The sequence below is a fragment of the Silurus aristotelis genome (assembly GCF_946808225.1).
Source record: "Silurus aristotelis genome assembly, chromosome: 1".
NCBI classification, from domain to species: domain Eukaryota; kingdom Metazoa; phylum Chordata; class Actinopteri; order Siluriformes; family Siluridae; genus Silurus; species Silurus aristotelis.
Window position 1 is genome coordinate 22,885,017 of NC_139574.1, and position 19,766 is coordinate 22,904,782.

The 19,766-nt window shown below is 38.5% G+C and overlaps 1 protein-coding gene across 1 annotated transcript; it reads left to right on the forward strand.

Moving 5' to 3' along the window:
- Positions 1-3,549: 3,549 nt before the first annotated feature.
- On the forward strand, positions 3,550-19,510 carry zyx (zyxin; the record flags this gene model as incomplete). Its single annotated transcript, XM_083553212.1, has 8 exons — positions 3,550-3,815; positions 10,924-11,158; positions 14,412-14,671; positions 16,625-16,720; positions 16,886-17,614; positions 18,257-18,404; positions 18,720-18,889; positions 19,328-19,510. Exons 2-8 carry the CDS (start codon positions 10,930-10,932, stop codon positions 19,508-19,510), a joined length of 1,815 nt encoding a protein of 604 aa, XP_083409338.1. The 5' UTR covers positions 3,550-3,815; positions 10,924-10,929.
- Between the last annotated feature and the right edge of the window lie 256 nt (positions 19,511-19,766).

Genomic DNA, 19,766 nt, shown 5'->3' on the forward strand with positions numbered 1-19,766 from the left:
CTTTACTGCTATGTGGAGCTTACAGAAAGTCAAGCGGAGGTAACAGCACAATTCTTACTGCTGGTTCGTTGCTTGAATCTGCACACATTTGGGTCCGAAGATGGCTTGATAATGAGCGCCACTTCTTACACACAGCATTAAGCACACAGCTATGAGAGCTCACACCCACACAGAATTGCAATGCACAAGGAGAATAAATAAAAAAAGACAGTGCACTCTACAGTGACAGTACAGTTTACTGCATAAAAGGTGCTGTCTTACTAATATGTCTTTGGTAAATAAAAAATAATAAGAAAGGAACAAAGCACAGGGGGGTGTGCAGTTATATGAAAGCAATCAAAGACATGGTGTGATACAACCCCAGCGTGAAGCAGAATGAAATTATTATTAATATTGATTTTCTAGTGCAGCATGGCTCTGCAAGCTAGTGCAGACTATAAATCAGAGTTATCCTATGCATTTGAGAAAAAAAAAATTTATTTCAGCACATATATACTGGAAGGTAAAAATAACAATAAAAAGCATGTGCATATTAGAATGCAAATTTCAAATGCATATTTAAATATAAATGCATTTTATTTAAATGGATTTATTATAAATACCTTGTGTTTACCAGTAATGATAATAAACTAAGAAGTTTATTCAACAACAAGCAGATTTTAGATATCATCCTGGTTTCCCACTCACTTCTCTACATTTCACAAGTTCACATTTAGTTTTCCAAAAACAAACAATACAAAATATCTTTATTTGTACAGTTTGAATAAACAAAAAATATGTTAAAGGATAAATGAATGAATAAAGCCCATCACATACAACTTCTTTCTATTTAAAAATTGCACACATCAACAGGCATTATTTTTGTGTGTATGTGACAAAGAGAGGTGTAGAGAGAGAGAGAGAGAGAGAGAGAGAGAGAGAGAGAGAGAGAGAGAGAGAGAGAGAGAGAGAGAGAGAGAGACTAAAACAGTATGCTTTGGGAGGTCCCATCTTTCCTCCATAATTAATATGCTTTCTCCCTTTCTTCCTGTTACCCTCTGTTGCCTGTCAGCTTATTCCACATGTTTGTCATATCAGACTGCCTCCCAGTATCAGGCGGTGCCATCTGTCTACTACTTCCTTAAACTTGTCTGTACGTCAGTAGATTTCCTGTACTGTTTTTTTCTTAAACTATACACTGTACTTGCTCCCTTTCCATTCATTTATTCATGAATTCATTCATTCACCCTCATTAATTTCTTTGTTCTGGTCAGAATCTAAAGCCATTGGGTGGGAAGCTGGAATACTTATTGGATGGGAAGGAGGGTCCAATGCAGGGGCCTCTTTCCATTCTTATTTCTGAAGTCATGTCCTGCAACGTGTCAGTTGCACCAGAGGAGGGGAAACACTAAACCATATGGTGCTGCTGACCTCTAGGACTGGTTTTGATTAAATCTGTTTAGGACAAAAGCACAATTTTGGGCTGTCATCTAGTGGACAAGCTAAGAAGTGCAAGGCTAAATATGAGAATGTCTTGGAGCAGTTAACTACACAAATACACCAAAAGTCTTTCTGTGAGTCATTTTGGCTATATGTGATCATGGGTGATCATATATAGAGTTGTCTGCTTGAGTTTGCACACTGAAAGTGAACATAAGTATATGCATGATTGTCTCTATAGGAGAGCAGTACATACACAAGGCAGCTCTTGAGCATTATGAATGCTCTCAGCAGGGAAAGACAGAGACAGATGAAGTCTGAAAAAGAACCACTGCGACACACTCACCTCCCTCTGAGTTAGAAGGAACTGAATGAGGAAATGGGAATCAAGCTGAGATACAGTATGAGCACACACAATGAGTCATAGTTGAAGAGGGGGTGGCTGGTTTTCCAGTGCTGGGGTTTTGGCAACACTCCAGAAGGCCTCCTGCAGGGGAGCGTCATCTTCAGCTTGGCTGCAAACACACCATCACTCTGTCTCTGGGGAAACCTGACCGCTGACCTTGTTCAACCCCCAAAAAACTGGAGCTAATCTAATTGTTCTTTTGTTAAAAAATTATGAATAAGAATACATTGGCATATATTGGCACTATATATAAGAATTTTCCCTACTTTAAGAAATTTCCCCACTGTGGGACGAATAAAGGTATATCTTATCCTATATATTAAAATATCTTATTTGAGGAGTTGCTGATCTCTCATGTTGATATTTCATGCATAAATACTCTAGTTTTTTTTATTGTAAGGGGTAGTTGATTTTTGAAAAGCAGCAGTCCGTTGAATTAATCTGTCTGTCTGTAGATTTAAATATTTTCCAGGCAACTGTAAGGAAAATGCACCTGAAAATTTAACAGGTCTCTTGAGGAAGTGTTAGACAGAGGTAAAAGATTTGCAGGATGGGTGGATTAGGGCTTGACCATTGTGGCAATTGTAATGTCACATCCTTATGTATGTTTTAATTGGCCTGGTTTCATGATAATACACAAAGAGAAAAAATATTCACCGTCTGCATTAATTTTTTACTTTCAACTTGTCCTTGTACCTTTAACCTTTCCTGCATCAGAGCAAATGTAACACACTGCTTCAGCTTACTTTAAATGGATGCCCATGTTTGGTTAATAAGAAAAATGTTATTATGTTTTAAATGACCTCATGTGTTTCTCATTACAGTTCAGAGCTTGCAATATGAGCAGGGGAAGAGAATGGGCTTGGCAAGGCTTGTGCAAAAGTTCCCTGTTGTTGCAGTAGTGTTGAGTGGGATTATTTCAAAGAAACAATCTTTTTTTCTTTTTTTTCGGGGGGAATTTAAGTACAGCATTCTTTGTAACTTCTTTTAACTCATCTCCCAGACCTTGCTCTGTCTGTGTCCAATCAACCTCCAACCTCCTTTATCTTTCACTCTCTCTGGCTCTCTCGCTTGCTCTGCCCTTACAAGGAAAGGCAGGCAGGGCTGATGTCATCGAATGAAGAATGTTTAAAGAATCCTGAGAGAGAGAGAGAGCGAGAGAGAGAGAGAGAGAGAATGAGAATGCTTGGTGTGTAATAAACCTGGCCAGGGTGAAGGGGAACGAGAAGGAACTTGTTAGAGGTATGGTGTCATTTCTTTGCACAAATAGGGGGAGGGTATAGAAGTGTTACAGGAACTGTGTGTGTTTTGAGTGTGTGTATATGAGAGAGAGAGAGAGAGAGAGAGAGAGAGAGAGAGAGAGAGAGAGAGAGAGAGCATTCAAAAGGAAAACTTTTTATCTCCAGGCTAGGAGACATTGAGAGAGCTCTTCCCTGACAAAGAGGTAAGCCTAGGACCATGCCTAGAACCTCAGCCTTTTATTACTGCAACCTCAGAACTATGTGGTAGTATCATGCTTTGTGGCTTTACTTGAAATAATGCATTTGAGACAAATTGGACAGGATTTTTTTTATCCTAGGTGATTTCCTTCACCGAATAGAAAGTACAGCTTTAGCCCCAGTGTTACAGTCAGCCTTCCACTGTTCACAGGATTTGTGGAAAATGCGGAAGCTAAACCGGAAGTGAGTGTACATTGCTGAGGAAAAGTTCCTACACACACACACACACATGCAGGTGGAGCAACCCTGATGTGCGGCCAAGTGAAAGCAATGGCATGACTATGTGATGCTAGCTGATCGCCTGGATGAGCCACACACACACACACACACACACACACTGACCCATAGGGTGGAGTTAGCTTCGGGGAAAGGCTTGATTAAAGCAATCGAGGGAAGTGAATTTCGGGTATTTGTGTTAGTTTGACGCGCGATACAGCGGGACGAGAGCATTGCTTAGCCCAACTGCATAGCTCCAGAAAACAACCCTCGCAGTAAGTATCTTGTTTTATTTGTAAACGCTGTCAGACACACAGACACACAGACGTCCCTCTTTATAGCCCTCGAGCCGCGTGCGCTATGCTGCTCCCAGTGTGTGAAAATATGTGAAGCTCTTCGTAGCATCGTCTGCTAACTCTCTGTACGTGTACAGATACAAAGCCAAGGGTTTTTTTTTTTTTTTTTAAAGCTCAGGTATTTAGCGAGATTTTAATTGTATGATTTAATTATCGCTGTTTTTAGTTATCCGACCGCGTCAATGGGGAAAAGGTAAAGATGGGTGGGGCAGAGGAGATTGGATTGAGATAAGCTCTACTTCACAGGTACAATAGCAATAAAAATAGAAAGCGTGTAAAAGGGTATGAAGCGCAAAGAAAGATTTTTTTTAAATAAATATAATATATAACATATAAGTGCTGCTATTTTTTTCGTGTCTGATGCTGAAGTGTTGGCAAGGAACTTCGCTTTTAGCGGAGTAGTAGTGAGATATCCATATAAGGCCAGTTTCTGCTCTCCTGAACTTCTGCCTCTGCTTGTTTGTTCGTCTAGTGTCTCTATGGGGGGTGGGGGGCGGGGGGGTCAGAAATGAAGTAAAAATAAAACAAACATGGAAATAAATTAAATGACAACAGTTGATTTTTGAGCTTACTCTTCCCCCGGGGTCTGTATTCTGATGAACTACAAACATTTCCAAATTACAACACTTTTGCAGTGTGAAAAACTCCAGGAATATACTATCAAAGAGAGAGCGAGAGAGACTAGTCATTATTATTTAGGACATTCTATTACAGGTCTTCCACACCAAGGTATTTCCTGCATGATCACACTGAAATCTCTGCATGTAGCATGGTACTGACTCTGGGATGTGTAGTGTAGATCCACAGCTACTATGTATGTTCTTTCCAGTTCTGTCTGGTACACTGATTAGTCACTTAAACCCGGTGATGTGATTAACAGTCCCTGCCTGGTTGCTCTCTTCGTTGCTCATGATGATGTGACGTAAAAGAAAGAAATACCTGTGTTGTCACTCTTGCTCATGAAGCAGATTAATTGTAGTGTAAGAGGTTCATTCTCTAAATACAATGCAAATATTTATTCAGAATGATTTATTTTTTCCCCCTGCGTTAGACTTGATGTAATACCGTTTGTAGGAGTTCCTCTTTTCGGTTTGTGATACTGCAGGGCAACAGGTTTGGACTTGCGAGTCTCCATGTTTCAGTGGAGTACTCTGGACTGATGCCATGAAAAGTCTCATAAACTGAGCAGCTGTGATGCCATACATTTCCAAAGACGGACAAGCCTACTGTATAAAGTTTACATCTGCGGCTGTGCGCATCAGCAGCAACGACCCTAAGCTTGGTGTGGATTCTCACCTGTCAAACAAAGTGTGATGAGAATGCACAGATGGGCCTTTGTTTTGCACCATAACACTATAAGTGAGCAGATATTTTATTTCTGTTTTTGAGATGTGGTTGCTGTGACTTTCAGAAATGTCATATTGCTTAACAGAGTCTCAGCAGGTTGTTGGAAACGATAGTAGACCTTCCAATCTCTGCTATTTCACAATTTGTATTTAATAAGAGCGAAGTGTTCTTGGCTATTTTCCACTCAAATCCAGAACCAGAATATAGAACAATGGAAAATATTCACTGTAATTGAATAGAGTAGCCACACTTGTGGAATATTCATTAAAGAAAGGAAAGGCTCATATGAGACAGTATAAGGCATTTTAAACATTTACATTACAGCTGTTTATGCTACCACACCCTAATCTTTCATTCACTCTCGCACGCATTCCGTTAGTTCAGTGACATTTTTTCCATATTTATTATACATAAGGACAAATGTGCTTTTAAAGTAGTATGTATGATTTTTTTCTTCCAATACCAATTTACTTGTCCAACCAATGCAATTGGCACTTACCAGGTCATCATGTGGACATGCCTTTGTAATTTAATTTAAATCAAATTTTCATGTTAGATTAGCAGGTCAGATTCATACTGGGTGTGGTGATTTATAAAACCACAGACAGACGATGAGACACAGCTTATGGAGAAGTTATATGATTGTAGTACATTCACCAACTGAGCAACAGGGTCTCAATGTTTTGTGTTTAGTTAAAGGGGAACATTTCAGTTCCCATGTAAGCAAGAGGATAACAATTAAGTCAGTGTTTCTTTGAAACTGTTTTGGCCTGAGTTCAGGATGCCTACAAAAGCAGGCTTTTTTGAAAAAGAATGTGAATCATGCTGAAGTTGTTTTGACAGGGCAGAGGGCACCGTTTTGTTTAACGTCTCAGAATTAAATGGTGAAAATGCTTTATGCTCGGTCATAGTAAATGTTAAGAAAGACTCATTGAGTGTGACACATTGTGTTGCATTTCTTAGGTTGTTCAGTCAAAGTTTAGTCAAACGTTTTAGAAGTTACTAAAGTCAGCATGTAATTGTATTCTGTGGTACAACTGAAAAAAATGTGTGGAAATAGCGTTATTAAAAATAAAAAAAAAGCACTCCAGCTGGTATAACCTTATTTAACCTGTAGTGTAGCATATTGGTTTTGCACTTTGAATTAGTAACTTTCATGTCTGTTACCAGACAGAACAATTAAATCTCTGACAACATCAAGCCAAAAAGATAAGAATTCTGTAGTTTCATTTAATCTATACACTACCTTACCATCCATTGAGCTTAAGGTGGGGCTTAGTTTAACCAAACTTAAGGAACCTCCGTGAACAGAAGAACCATAGAGCTAACTCCAGATATCTCATTACTGATATGGACCTGATTTAGCCTTTGACGCACTCATTTTTCTTTTTGATGCATGTATACTTGGCATAACTTCTCCAGTTGTCAAGAACTGGCTTATATCTCATATTTGTAGAACTGTGTGGAAAGTGTATCAAAAACCATCATAATTGATTTGGCTCTTCTTTTTTAATAGTTATATTGTGCATGAAGCTCTGTGTTGGAATAAAGATTCCAAAAAAACAACAACTTTGCTCTGACCTACACTATAAATCTTTATATCAACAAGGCTTGCTTCAGAGCCTGTCTGGAAGGGAGTATAGAGAAACGTAGACATGATGATTGTTCCCAGCATCAAAGCAATAGATGGATTAAAGTGAAGAGGGTCATCATCAGTCCAATCAGGGAGTTTTAATAATAACCTCCTGTAGTCCGAACCAGCAGGCAGCCTTTTGGGAATTTAAACAGCAACTGGTGCTTAAATAGTTTGCATAAAGAACAACCACAATTTCAGACACATTCTATTTAATTTATAGCACAGTCATGAGCATTATTTAAAATGTTTTCACATTTTTTTTATCCTCAAAGTTTACACAAAATGTTCTGTGTGGCCAACAATGTCTTGTTTTCCTAAAAGCAAAATATATAAGTACATAATTTGTCTAAACATTACAACAAAGAATTAAAGCCTGTTGTTCATAATAATAAAAAAAAAAGCTCTGGCATGGAAGCAGGCATTGATTCATGTTCCTCTTTCAGGTTCGTAACCAACCGTTTTTCAGTTTAGTTGGCCGTTTGCTTATAATGCTTATTAAATCTCTATTGTGTGGTATGGCTGCCACAAAATCTCACAAAAGAATAGCAAACATCCTTCATGTAGAGACAAACCTATTTTATTGGGGTTTGCTTTTACACTAAAGAAACCTTGTGGGAATGCAGTGCATATTGCAAATGATCTGAAAGACTAAATTCTAAACTTGCTGTAGATATGGATAATAACAGAGCTCAAGATTATCCCTAGAAAGCCAGTAATGCAGAGTAGATGGTTATTTATGCCCTTTAAAGCAATTGGGAGTTCTGGTGTGCTGCCTGGTCTTGTGTTTTGTTACCTAGAAACATAATTGTATGGTCTAAAATGTGGTAACGTTATGCGATAACATAAGACCACCTGTTTTAAATAAGTTCTTTAATAGGGATGAAATCATACACTCGGATTCTGATTTAGTTCATGATTCGAGCTTCACTAGATTTACTCAGTTTAGTTATTGGAGTATAAAAATAAATAAATGTAAATAAAGACAACATTCTGACTGTCTCAGTATATAACTAAAAAATATTTAACAAATCTTAAAAATAGATGTTTTACCACCAAAAACGGATTTATTAAGAAAAAGCCTCTGACCCAGGGAAAATGATTAACTGGAGCATAATGTGCTTCAAAGCCATAAGGTATCATTTTAACCAGCTAAAGATTTCCATGGCCTTGTTCTCAGGCACCGTAGCTTGCAGTGGCTTGGGGCTAAAGTCATTTGAAATGTAAGGAAGTGCTTTTTATTTATTTATGTTTGTTTATTTTTTGTGGTTATACCGCGGTATTGTACCATATACTGCAAATGTGGTTATGTGTAACTGTTATGTGTAATTTTCTAATGCATGTCGGTTATTGTGCACTCTAAATATGTATTTCAAGTCCATTGAATGCATAATTAATAGGAAGCTGATTTCTACATAGAATTATGTAATAGAATCGCCTTTTCTCTCTGTGCATGTCATTTTTCTTTTTTTTTGCGTCTTTACTCCACTGTTTGTGGATGCAGAATCAAGGTAGCCATGGATCATCCAAATAAAGATGTAGCGTGCCACATCGTCTTGTCACTATATTTTTAAGTATATTTTAAATATAAAATATTTTTTAAATAGTCTTCAACCATCAGCCTGATTGCAGCAGTTTGTGGCATTTGGAAACCTACACAATAATCACAGGGTGGCGGTGTGTCGCAGTGTGAAGTGAATTACATTTAACACTACATATCAAATTACCGGCAAAACCTTTGTTTTACACAAGTCAGTGGGAAGTGCTCACTTGTCTGCTGGGATAGAAAAGCTAATGAAAATTAAGGCTGCTTGTCCTCTGGGCCTTCCAGGGATTTAGGGAGGTTTTTATTTTTTTAATTTTTTTATGCATAACCAAAGAGTTGTAATGATGCCTAATGGATGAAAGGGTCTTTTAATATAATTTGGTGCAACTCAAGTATTTTTCTTATATTCTGAGAGGTTTTCAGTAATTTGTCAAACTTTTCCCTCTTTCGCTCACTGCATTTTGAAAACGACTGATCTCTGTCCTTAAATGTCTTTTTAGATCAGAGTTTGCTATATTAAGCTCTGACAGTGCAGAAATCTGCCCCTTGTTTTCATGAGCTCAGCACTTCAGAAATACCTTTAAAAAATGTTGCTGGTGTACTAATGCCAGAACATAAAGTGCTTGACACAGTGCCATGCTGATGCTACAGTAGGAATCAACATCCAGTGCGGTTTCACGTTAAAGTTACACCTTGGTTGTGACAGATGACATCATCTTAAAGACTAGGATTGTCACACGAGAGTCAGGATTGTGTAGCAAAAAACAAATGAATAACAGGATTCTTCTTCTTTTTTTTATTTTATTGTGCAACCAGGCATAGGCGATGTTGTAGGTATGTTTCTTTTCAATGAAAGAATCTCAAGAAAATGACAGTGTTTTTGTAACTTGTATGTCTGTGCTTGTGGCGTGAGGGCATCGTCACTGACTACATGAAAAGATGTTTGGATAGAAATGCTTGTGGTTTCCCACAGAGCTTATCTTGTTTATCAAAAGCCTTTCAAAGCAGTGATTCAACATTAGAGCCAGGTGTGTTGGAAGTAAGCTCAGTAGGATGGTAGATATCCAAGAATCCAAAAAATTAAAATTATTATAAAATCAATTACTACCTTATGGTTGCAGAAACTTGGAGCCGTAGTGATACAGCCTGGTTTATCCTGGTTCGGCTGGTTGATTAAAAAAAACATTGCATGGTCGCAGGAATAACATTTTCGCCTGTGACATGCAGATGGGTCAGAATTTGGCCTCAATAGCTTGAATCAATGGACCTGCCTTTTTCAGCAGTTGGCTGGTGGTGAGGATGTAATGATGTGGAGAATGTTTTCTTGGCTAAAGAAGGGACCATACCAATCGAGCATTGTTTGAATGTCAGAGCCAATTAGAGTATTGAGTATCCTGACCATGTGCATCCACTTATAGAGACAATTTGCTCATCCTCCAATTGCTACTTCTAGCACAATAATATGCCATGTAACAAATCAGTAGTGATGTACGTATTTATATGCGATCGCTACATAAGCCATGGCTCTTGTTTGGCTGTGCATCTTTGTGCGCTATGCGAATACCTAGAAATTCTCTCCCTGTGTCCCCCTGAGGCAACAGACATGCAAATGTGCTTTACTGCTCATTTTCTCTCTTCCTCATATCAAACCCCATTGACATTGTTAACCAAATTTTCAAAGCAATGAGTGATTCGAATGGTTTGCAGTCGCCAAGGCTGTGATGTAGACCTACTGCTCTGAGGATGACCCATAAAACATCACAACAGCGTCTTGTTTACAACAGCATTGGCTGTAGATTTGAGAAATTCCTATAAAATGTTTGTAATATGAAACACTTGTGGGTTAAGTGTTAAAGGTTCAGAATATTATTATTATTTTTTTTTTTTTTTGCTCAGTTCTTCTCTATCGTTTTAACGACTTGTAATAAGACGGATGAGAAATTACTTCATAGATGAATTACGTTTCATGAACATGCTGGAAATGAAACCACAGACTTGAACAACTCAAACTACCAAGAAACCATCTTGACAGCTAAAGATAAACAAGCAGTGGTCACGCTATATCCGGATTAGTTATCCTCGATTCCACTGCTAACAGACTCAATGTGGATAAACAGAAAAAAAAAAAGAAAATGCTGTCTGAGGGAGCTTTGTTCTCACTGATCACTTTGCCTTTTCATTATTGTAGTGCACATTGCTTTAGTCTTCTTTGTAAAAAGGGATAGAAAGCACGTTGGCACAAAGGAATGGATGACTCAGCACTTTAATTTCCCATCATTTTAGTGAAAGTAAATAAACCCAATGGCTTTAAATCATAGCACAACTTTGTGTAGAGGTCTTACATGCTTCTTGTTGATGGCAGTGTTATTCCATCACTGACTGCCAGAACTAACTTTCTTCTTTAGTGTTCTAAAGCCATGAAAATCAAAAGAAGCTTCATGAAATTGGATAGAATGTCTTGCAATTTTGTCATGCACTTTTTCTTTTTTTTATTTACATAGAACAAGATGGAGGACTCCAATGGCAGTAAGCCCTTCATGGTAACTTCTTCCCTGTCTTTCCAAGTCAATGCGCCTTCTTTCTACAACCAGCCGAAAAGGTTCGCCTCTGTGGCCCCTCCTCGACCCAAAGGACCATCTAACCAATCCCAGCCTCCAACCTTCTCCTCGTCAATTGCAAGCACAGCTACAGTTGGCCGGGTTGGAGAAATTCCACCACCTTTATCCATTGGTGATGGTAAGACATCCTTGTCAAATGTAGGAATATTATTATTTTGGGTGCACTTGGGTAAACAAATATTATAGGAAGACTTATATAGGTTGGTCAGAATTGACAGCAAATTCCCTGTTCAAAGCTTATACTCCATTTATTTATTTCAAATATATACAGTGAGGAAAATAAGTATTTGAACACCCTGCTATTTTGCAAGTTCTCCCACTTAGAAATCAAGGAGGGGTCTGAAATTGTCATCGTAGGTGCATGTCCACTGTGAGAGACATAATCTAAAAAAAAAAATCCAGAAATCACAATGTATGATTTTTTAACTATTTATTTGTATGATACAGCTGCAAATAAGTATTTGAACACCTGAGAAAGTCAATGTTAATATTTGGTAGAGTAGCCTTTGTTTGCAATTACAGAGGTCAAACGTTTCCTGTAGTTTTTCACCAGGTTTGCACACACTGCAGGAGGGATTTTGGCCTACTCATCCACACAGATCTTTTCTAGATCAGTCAGGGTTCTGGCCTGTCGCTGAGAAACACAGAGTTTGAGCTCCCTCCAAAGATTCTTTAATGGGTTTAGGTCTGGAGACTGGCTAGGCAATGCCAGAACCTTGATATGCTTCTTACAGAGCCACTCCTTGGTTATCCTGGCTGTGTGCTTCAGGTCATTGTCATGTTGGAAGACCCAGCCTCGACCCATCTTCAATGCTCTAACTGAGGGAAGGAGGTTGTTCACCAAAATCTCGCAATACAAGGCCCCGGTCATCCTCTCCTTAATACAGTGCAGTCGCCCTGTCCCATGTGCAGAAAAACACCCCCGAAGCATGATGCTACCAACCCCATGCTTCACAGTAGGGATGGTGTTCTTGGGATGGTACTCATCATTCTTCTTCCTCCAAACACGTGTAGTGGAATTCTGACCCAAAAGTTCTATTTTGGTCTCATCTGACCACATGACTTTCTCCCATGACTCCTCTGGATCATCCAAATGGTCATTGGCAAACTTAAGACGAGCCTGGACATGTGCTGGTTTAAGCAGGGGAACCTTACGTGCCATGCATGATTTCAAACCATGACGTCTTAGTGTATTACCAACAGTAACCTTGGAAACGGTGGTCCCAGCTCTTATCAGGTCATTGACCAGCTCCTTTCGTGTAGTTCTGGGCTGATTTCTCACCTTCCTTAGGATCATTGAGACCCCACGAGGTGAGATATTGCATGGAGCCCCAGTCCGAGGGAGATTGACAGTCATGTTTAGCTTCTTCCATTTTCTAATGATTGCTCCAACAGTGGACCTTTTTTCACCAAGCTGCTTGGCAATTTCCCCGTAGCTCTTTCCAGCCTTGTGGAGGTGTACAGTTTTGTCTCTAGTGTCTTTGGACAGCTCTTTGGTCTTGGCCATGTTAGTAGTTGGATTCTTACTGATTGTATGGGGTGGACAGGTGTCTTTATGCAGCTAACGACCTCAAACAGGTGCATCTAATTTAGGATAATAAATGTAGTGGAGGTGGACATTTTAAAGGCAGACTAACAGGTCTTTGAGGTTTAGAATTCTAGCTGATAGACAGGTGTTCAAATACTTATTTGCAGCTGTATCATACAAATAAATAGTTTAAAAATCATACATTGTGATTTCTGGGATTTTTTTTTTAGATTATGTCTCTCACAGTGGGCATGCACCTACGATAACAATTTCAGACCCCTCCATGATTTCTAAGTGGAAGACCTTGCTAAATAGCAGGGTGTTCAAATACTTATTTTCCTCACTGTATATATATATATATATATATATATATATATATATATATATATATATATATATATATATATATATATATATATATAAAAAAGAATCCCTACGGATATGTGGGATAAGGCGTATGTGGGATATGCCGGCTTTTGGTTAATGTGAAAAATAGACACCTTCTGAGAACTGACTTGTCTAGCAGACATGCCGAGCTTGTTGCAATTAGGAACACTTTTTAATTGTTGCTTATTAGATCAATATTGTCAGATAAACCTTTTTTGCCACTGATTTTTTTTTTAAGTTTTCACATTGTAATGCCATGCCCAAAACCAACTAGCACAGTAGATCATTTAAAGTTACATTTCTCAATTCAATTCAAGAACAGAGTTGATTTAGTTGCAATTGCATTTAGGCAAAGATACTGTACAACAGAGGATCACACAAATTATATGTATATAAATACAGTGCGTACTCTATATTGCCAAAAATTTGCAGACACCTGCTCATAAGTATGGTATTTTGCTTTTTGAGCATCGCATTCCAAGTTTAGTCCCAATGTGCTCTTATAATTTCCTCCACTCCTCTGGGAAGATGTTCCACTAAATTTTATGGGGTGCTTGTGGAGATTTGTGTTCATCAACCACCAGGATGTTAGTGAAGTCAGTTACTGATCTAGGGTGAGTAGGCCTGAGGTGCAGTCAATTTACCCCAAAGGTGTTCACTAGCGATGAGATCAGAGCTCAGTAGCAGACCATTCAAGATCTTTCTCTTCAACCCATGTAAACCAAATCATTGTGGAGCTCGCTTTGTGCACAGGGGCATTGCCATTCTGGAAACCCAAGTGAACGCAAACATTTCTTATACCGCATCCAAAGACTTCCTATACAATGTTTCCCTCCAGCTTAATGGTAACAAGAACAACATATGGCAGGAAAGTTCAGGTTCCCCAATACTTTTGTCCATATAGTGTGTGTGTGTGTGTGTGTGTGTGTGTGTGTGTGTGTGTGTGTGTGTGTGTGTGTGTGTGTGTGTGTGTGTGTGTGTGTGTGTGTGTGTGTGTGTGTGTGTGTGTGTGTGTGTGTGTGTGTGTATATATATATATGTGTGTATATATATATATGTGTGTATATATATATATATATATATATATATATATATATATATATATATATATATATACACACACACACACACACACACACAATATAATAGACAAATCATATATGGTGTACTTTTTTATCTAGTAAGGAAAGATGGTTAAATGTATGAAATGAATTAATGTTGCTAATGTGCCAACCCGGCACACGTCATGTAACCAGCTGCTACAATCTCTTGTTTTCTTTGAGAGGACAATCTGCACTATATGCTCTTTAGATTTATGCTAAAACAGCATTTTTCCCCCCTCTGGTTTAAGGCTGTTGTGGCATTAAAGATGTCATTGGTTGATTGATTTGTTGGTTGGATGGTTATTGCTATGACTGGCATGTTTCTAAACCATTCCACTGCGTCTTTCGGCCAGATTTTCCACCCCCTCCTCCTCCAATGGACGCAGATCTGCCAGCTCCTCCCCCAGAATGTCAGCTCACACCCCCTGCATCTGAGGCCCCTCCCCCTGCATTTCCTCCCCCTCCTCCTTTTGCTGAAGACTTGCCCTTACCAGCACCTCCTGAAGATGTGAGCTTCGTGTCCTCAGAGTCTTCTCACGCTCCTCCTCCACCTCCTCCCCCTCCCCCTCCTGCACCTCCACTCCCCGCACCTGGCACCGTTGTCAGTCTTCAGGTAAGAACTTAGACTTGATCTGATTTCAGTTTTAAGTTGCTGGTAACATATATTCCAAATATTTACTTAATGTATTTTTCATTGATCAATGCTGTGTGGATTATTTTAGATCATACACTCATTGTAGAAGTGTAACCCAATTTTCACAATTAGTATTTTTTTCCTTAGTCATTAATAATCTGTATTCTTTTTTTATTTTTATTTATTATTATTATTTTTTGGTATGTCATCCAAACCAGAGTTTTTTTTAAATGAAATATGAGCTCTACCACTCTGCCTGAGAAATACTGGAAAAACTTACAGGTCCAAATGACAGCATTTCCATACGGTCTGTGATTTTTGGCTTTTGACAGTTCATCAACCTCATAACACTTGATGGAGGTGCACAGAACTGTTATTAATCATGCAAAGTGCTGATACTTTAAAAGCATGCAAGAACTGATGGGGCAAAGCTTCCACAAAACTTCCATTTTCATTTATTTATGATAGCATTAATAATAATAAAAAAAGAAATGTATATAATATATATTAGTATAAATGTTTGCAGCATACATTTATATACATATACAATTTGTGTGTATCTGAAATACTCAAAATAATTCTAGTTGCGGTTTTGTGGTCTGTGGCCAACCAGGCCGTTTGTCACCCTCAAAGTGAATGAGCAAGCAGAAAGGAATTTTGTTTAGTTTCTATGTTTGGGTTAAATTAAGAGCTGCTGTAATGGCTAATTCTGAGTACTATTTTGATAGATGTGATCCAAAGTCCCACCCACATAAATTAGCCCGTATAAAGCATTCGAAAAATCAGAAATGTTTAAATCAAAAGTTGTTCTCAGTTGCCACCGAGTAAAAGAATACAAAAACCCTACACTAAAATTACATTTTCCTGGGCTTCAATATATTACAATACTATTTTCACACTAGGTTAATCTGGCCACAATCTAGATATTTGCATAATAATTGTTCCCTCATAAATACCTTTCTGGGTTACGTGTGTCTTGATAACACAATGTTGCATATGCATATTACACCCATGAAAGTATGCCAGAAATTAAGACAGTCACTGAGATAAATAAATTTAAATTCTATCGTTCTCTCTCTCTCTCTCTCTCTCTCTTGACTTTAACCGTGGCATGGTTGCCAGAATGGCTGCTTAAAGTCATTCAGAAACCGCTGATCATACGTGATTTTCCCCGCCTTTAGAGTTTACACAGACTGGTGTAAAAAAGTAAGGCAGCAACTAGACTTCAGCTGTAGAACATGCACTGATGCTTGTTTTATTCCCAATACTGTTATTCTGAATACTGAAATACTTGATTAAGCTGTATTTTGAACCCTTTGATTGTATTGTAGAATATTTTATTAATGTTTATACCACATAGACTGCACATATAAGACCATCTGCTTATTCCACACTAAACATTTGTTTGTTAACCACAGGTTCGAGTGTTAAGCTCCGACTATAAGTTTATCGCGTTATCTTCCTTGATTCACTATATTTAGTTACATTTTTAAGTTATTTTTGTTACATTTATGCAGTAGAATTGTACCTGTTGAAACACGTTTTTATATTATTACTAAACTAAAAGTAAACTGACAGAAAAATGCACAAAGGCTATAAATTCCTGAAGAGCCAATGAAATAGTTTACTTGTAGGTAATCTCTTGTATTTCAGCACTAATCTTATAGCATTTAATTCAAACAGGATTTACTGATTAAGTAAATTACTCTTAAACTTTCAAGCATTTGGATCTAATTTTGCTTTTGTCATTACCAGTTTTTTCTACTTTATTTATTTATTTTAGTAATTTGATCAGATTTGCATAATTGGCTGTTAATTATAGGGACATTTTCACATAAAGCCCATTTTCTTTTCTTAGTTTGTGACTATTATCACTCTTACTCCCTCTGGTATGTTACTTGTGTTTTTTGCTATTCACTCTATTTTGTATAGAAATCGTTGGATAAACAGACTAGTTTTGATAGACAGCTGGACTCTCTAACTGATATGTTATCAGAAATGGAAACAAGAAGACCTTTCAACCCAAAGGTACAAAGATATGTACATATATCTTTTTTTTCCCTTAATGTTCCCTGTTGTTTTTATCAAGTTGTGATATAATTAAAAATGTAAACAAAACAAAACTTATATTAAAACTTCATCATAAGATTATTATAGCAACTGATGCCTCACTCTTGTATTTGTTTTTCTAAGATGTCCAGTCAGCCATCTTCAGTGCCTAGTCCAAAGCCACCTGCTCCTCCTCCCACAGCACCCAAACCCTCCCTGTCTTTCCTGCCCCCACCAGAGCTGCAGGATCGCCCTCCACCTGCCCCTTGGGCAGAAGAGCTACGTGCCCGTTCCACACTGAGACAGGGTGGTACAAGCTCAGCCTCTGCTCCAGCATCTGGAGCACCACCAACTAAAGGACCTGCAGCCGCTCCTAAAAGCACATTTACTCCCAGCCAGCCTGCTTCTAATTTTATCCCCAAACCTGTAAACAACATGAGCTCTGCAACTGTAAAAGGGGTTAATCTTGCTCCCAAAGTCACCTCTTTTCCTCCACCAGCTGCTGCACCACCAGGTCCTCCTCCACCTCCCGCCTTCAACTCAAGTGTCCCAGCACCTGCACCTGCTTTCAGTAACACTAAAGCCTTCCTCCCAGTTAATCAGGAGAAACCAGCACCACCTCCAGTTTCTCCACAGCCTAAACCAGCACCACCTCCAGCTTATCCACAGCCTAAACCAGCACCACCTCCAGCTTCTCCACAGCCTAAACCAGCACCACCTCCAGCTTCTCCACAGCCTAAACCAGCACCACCTCCAGCTTCTCCACAGCCTAAACCAGCACCACCTCCCGCTTCTCCACAGCCTAAACCAGCCCCATCTCTCACTTCCACAGCATCACCATATGGCAACACAATGTCCAGTCAAACACCCAGAGTAAGTCTATTTATTACTAAAAAAATTGAGATTCCAATGATAAAATCTCATATTTTAAAATTCTTTGAAGGCACTTTATTTGATTATTTCATTAGAGAGGTCACTTATCAAATGGAAATTTAACAGTAAAAGTATGGGAGCCTTGAATTTTGATATATTTAAATTATGACTTCCTCTTGGTTTGCGGATTTATTTTTATATTGATCAGGATTTAGTGGAAAAGTCCATTTTTTTTCTGATAAAATTTCCTCAATCTGTATAAGAAGTCATGTTATGACTTTGTAAACTTGATCACAAAGTCAAAACCGATCTATCAGTCAATCTGTCAGTCAAAGCTGAAGTTGTTACAGTAGGATTTGCTTCTATATTTCAGATAATATAACCATGCAAATAGTAGCTCTCTCAGACACATGCAGTTAGCTAGCTGTTTCAGTTATATTATTATTATTATTATTATTATTATTATAATTACAATACCTAAATTGTTCTACACAGTTGGGAATTGGATGTAATAACAGGAATTAAGAATTACCCAAAATCTTCATAGACTAGGTGTTTTAAATTTGTCTAATGAAGTACATGTGAGAAACCATTTTTACAGTTTTACAGGCAAATTAAGCCTCTTTTTAAAATCTTTTTAAGGCTTTACAGCCTAAAGCTACTGGAGCAGGTCCTCCCCCTGGTGGTGTTCCTCTGTCAATGCGAGAGGTTGAGGAGCTGGAACGGATGACCAAAGATTTCATTAAAGACATGGACAACCGTGCACCAGTCATCACCTCAGCACCTACAGGTCATATCAGTCTGCACACACTTATTTCATATTTAGTTATTAATAACAAAATAATATTTCAGAGCAAATATGAGAGAATTAGCATAGCTCTCCACTTTCACACACTTTATTATAAATACAGTATTTTAGACTGTACTGTCTTTGCAGTGTGGGGACACCTATACTTCCCAGAGTACACTGATTTACTATTAGTAATGTCCACTCATATTGTGTCTGTGTGTCTAGAGATGCTGCTTTACCAGTGTTTTGTACATTCTTTGTTTAATAGATTGATAACTCGCCTTTGTTTTTTCCGGTTCCTACATGTGTGTACAGAGGTGTGTGGAAAATGTGGCGAGGCTCTGTCCAGGTCTCAGCCTGCAGTCAGGGCAATGGACAAACTTTTCCACTCGCACTGTTTCTGCTGCCTGACATGCCAGCGCCCCCTGCAGGGGATGCAATTCTATGACCGGGATGGAACACCAGAGTGTGAGGAGTGCTATGTGGTGAGTCAGTACAGTCACACGGACATATGCTGCAGTTGCGGGTGGGTGTGGGTGAAAGAGCAAGACGTTTTCAAAATCTTGGTTTCTGACAATGTTGTTGGTTCATGGTCCATTTGCTATAACTACAATTGTGTATCTTACCTCTATATTGCCGGTCATCTCATTGTACATATCAAAGGTAGTGTAGCTTTGTCTTGATCAGAAGGACTGTGAACATTTTCTGTCTTTGTTCCCATAACACTGAATATGGATATGCATGAACCAACTCTTATAATAGTAAACTGATCTTTATTGTGAAATTGAACAATGAATACATTTATTTTCTCCTCCACAGCATGTTAGAAACCATACTTTTTACTTTTCTGCTAAATCAATAGGGACAGCTGAAACATCTTTTTTTTTTTTTTTTTTTTTTTTCCCTTCTGTATGTGTGTTCAGAACTCTCTGGCAATTTGTTCTCGCTGTGGGGAGCGAATCACAGACCGCGTGCTGAAAGCAGTGGGCCAGTGTTTCCATGCTCACTGTTTCCGCTGCACTTCTTGTAGCTGCACACTGGAGGGCTCTCCATTCATCACTGATGACGATAACAAACCCTACTGTGTCCCTGATTACCACCGGTGAGCAAGAAAGTGCAAGTTGCCTTTAGTTCCTCAGTAGATTTGCTGAGTATGGCATGTAATATTAAATACACTTAATAAAAACATCTGTCTTTTTGTGGATCACAGACGTTTTTCTCCTTTGTGCGTGAGCTGCAACGAGCCAATTGTTCCTGAACCTGGCAGTGAGGAAACCCTCAGAGTTGTAGCCTTGGAGAAAAACTTTCATCTTAAGTGCTACCGATGTGAGGTATGAAGACAAAAATAACACACACATGCAA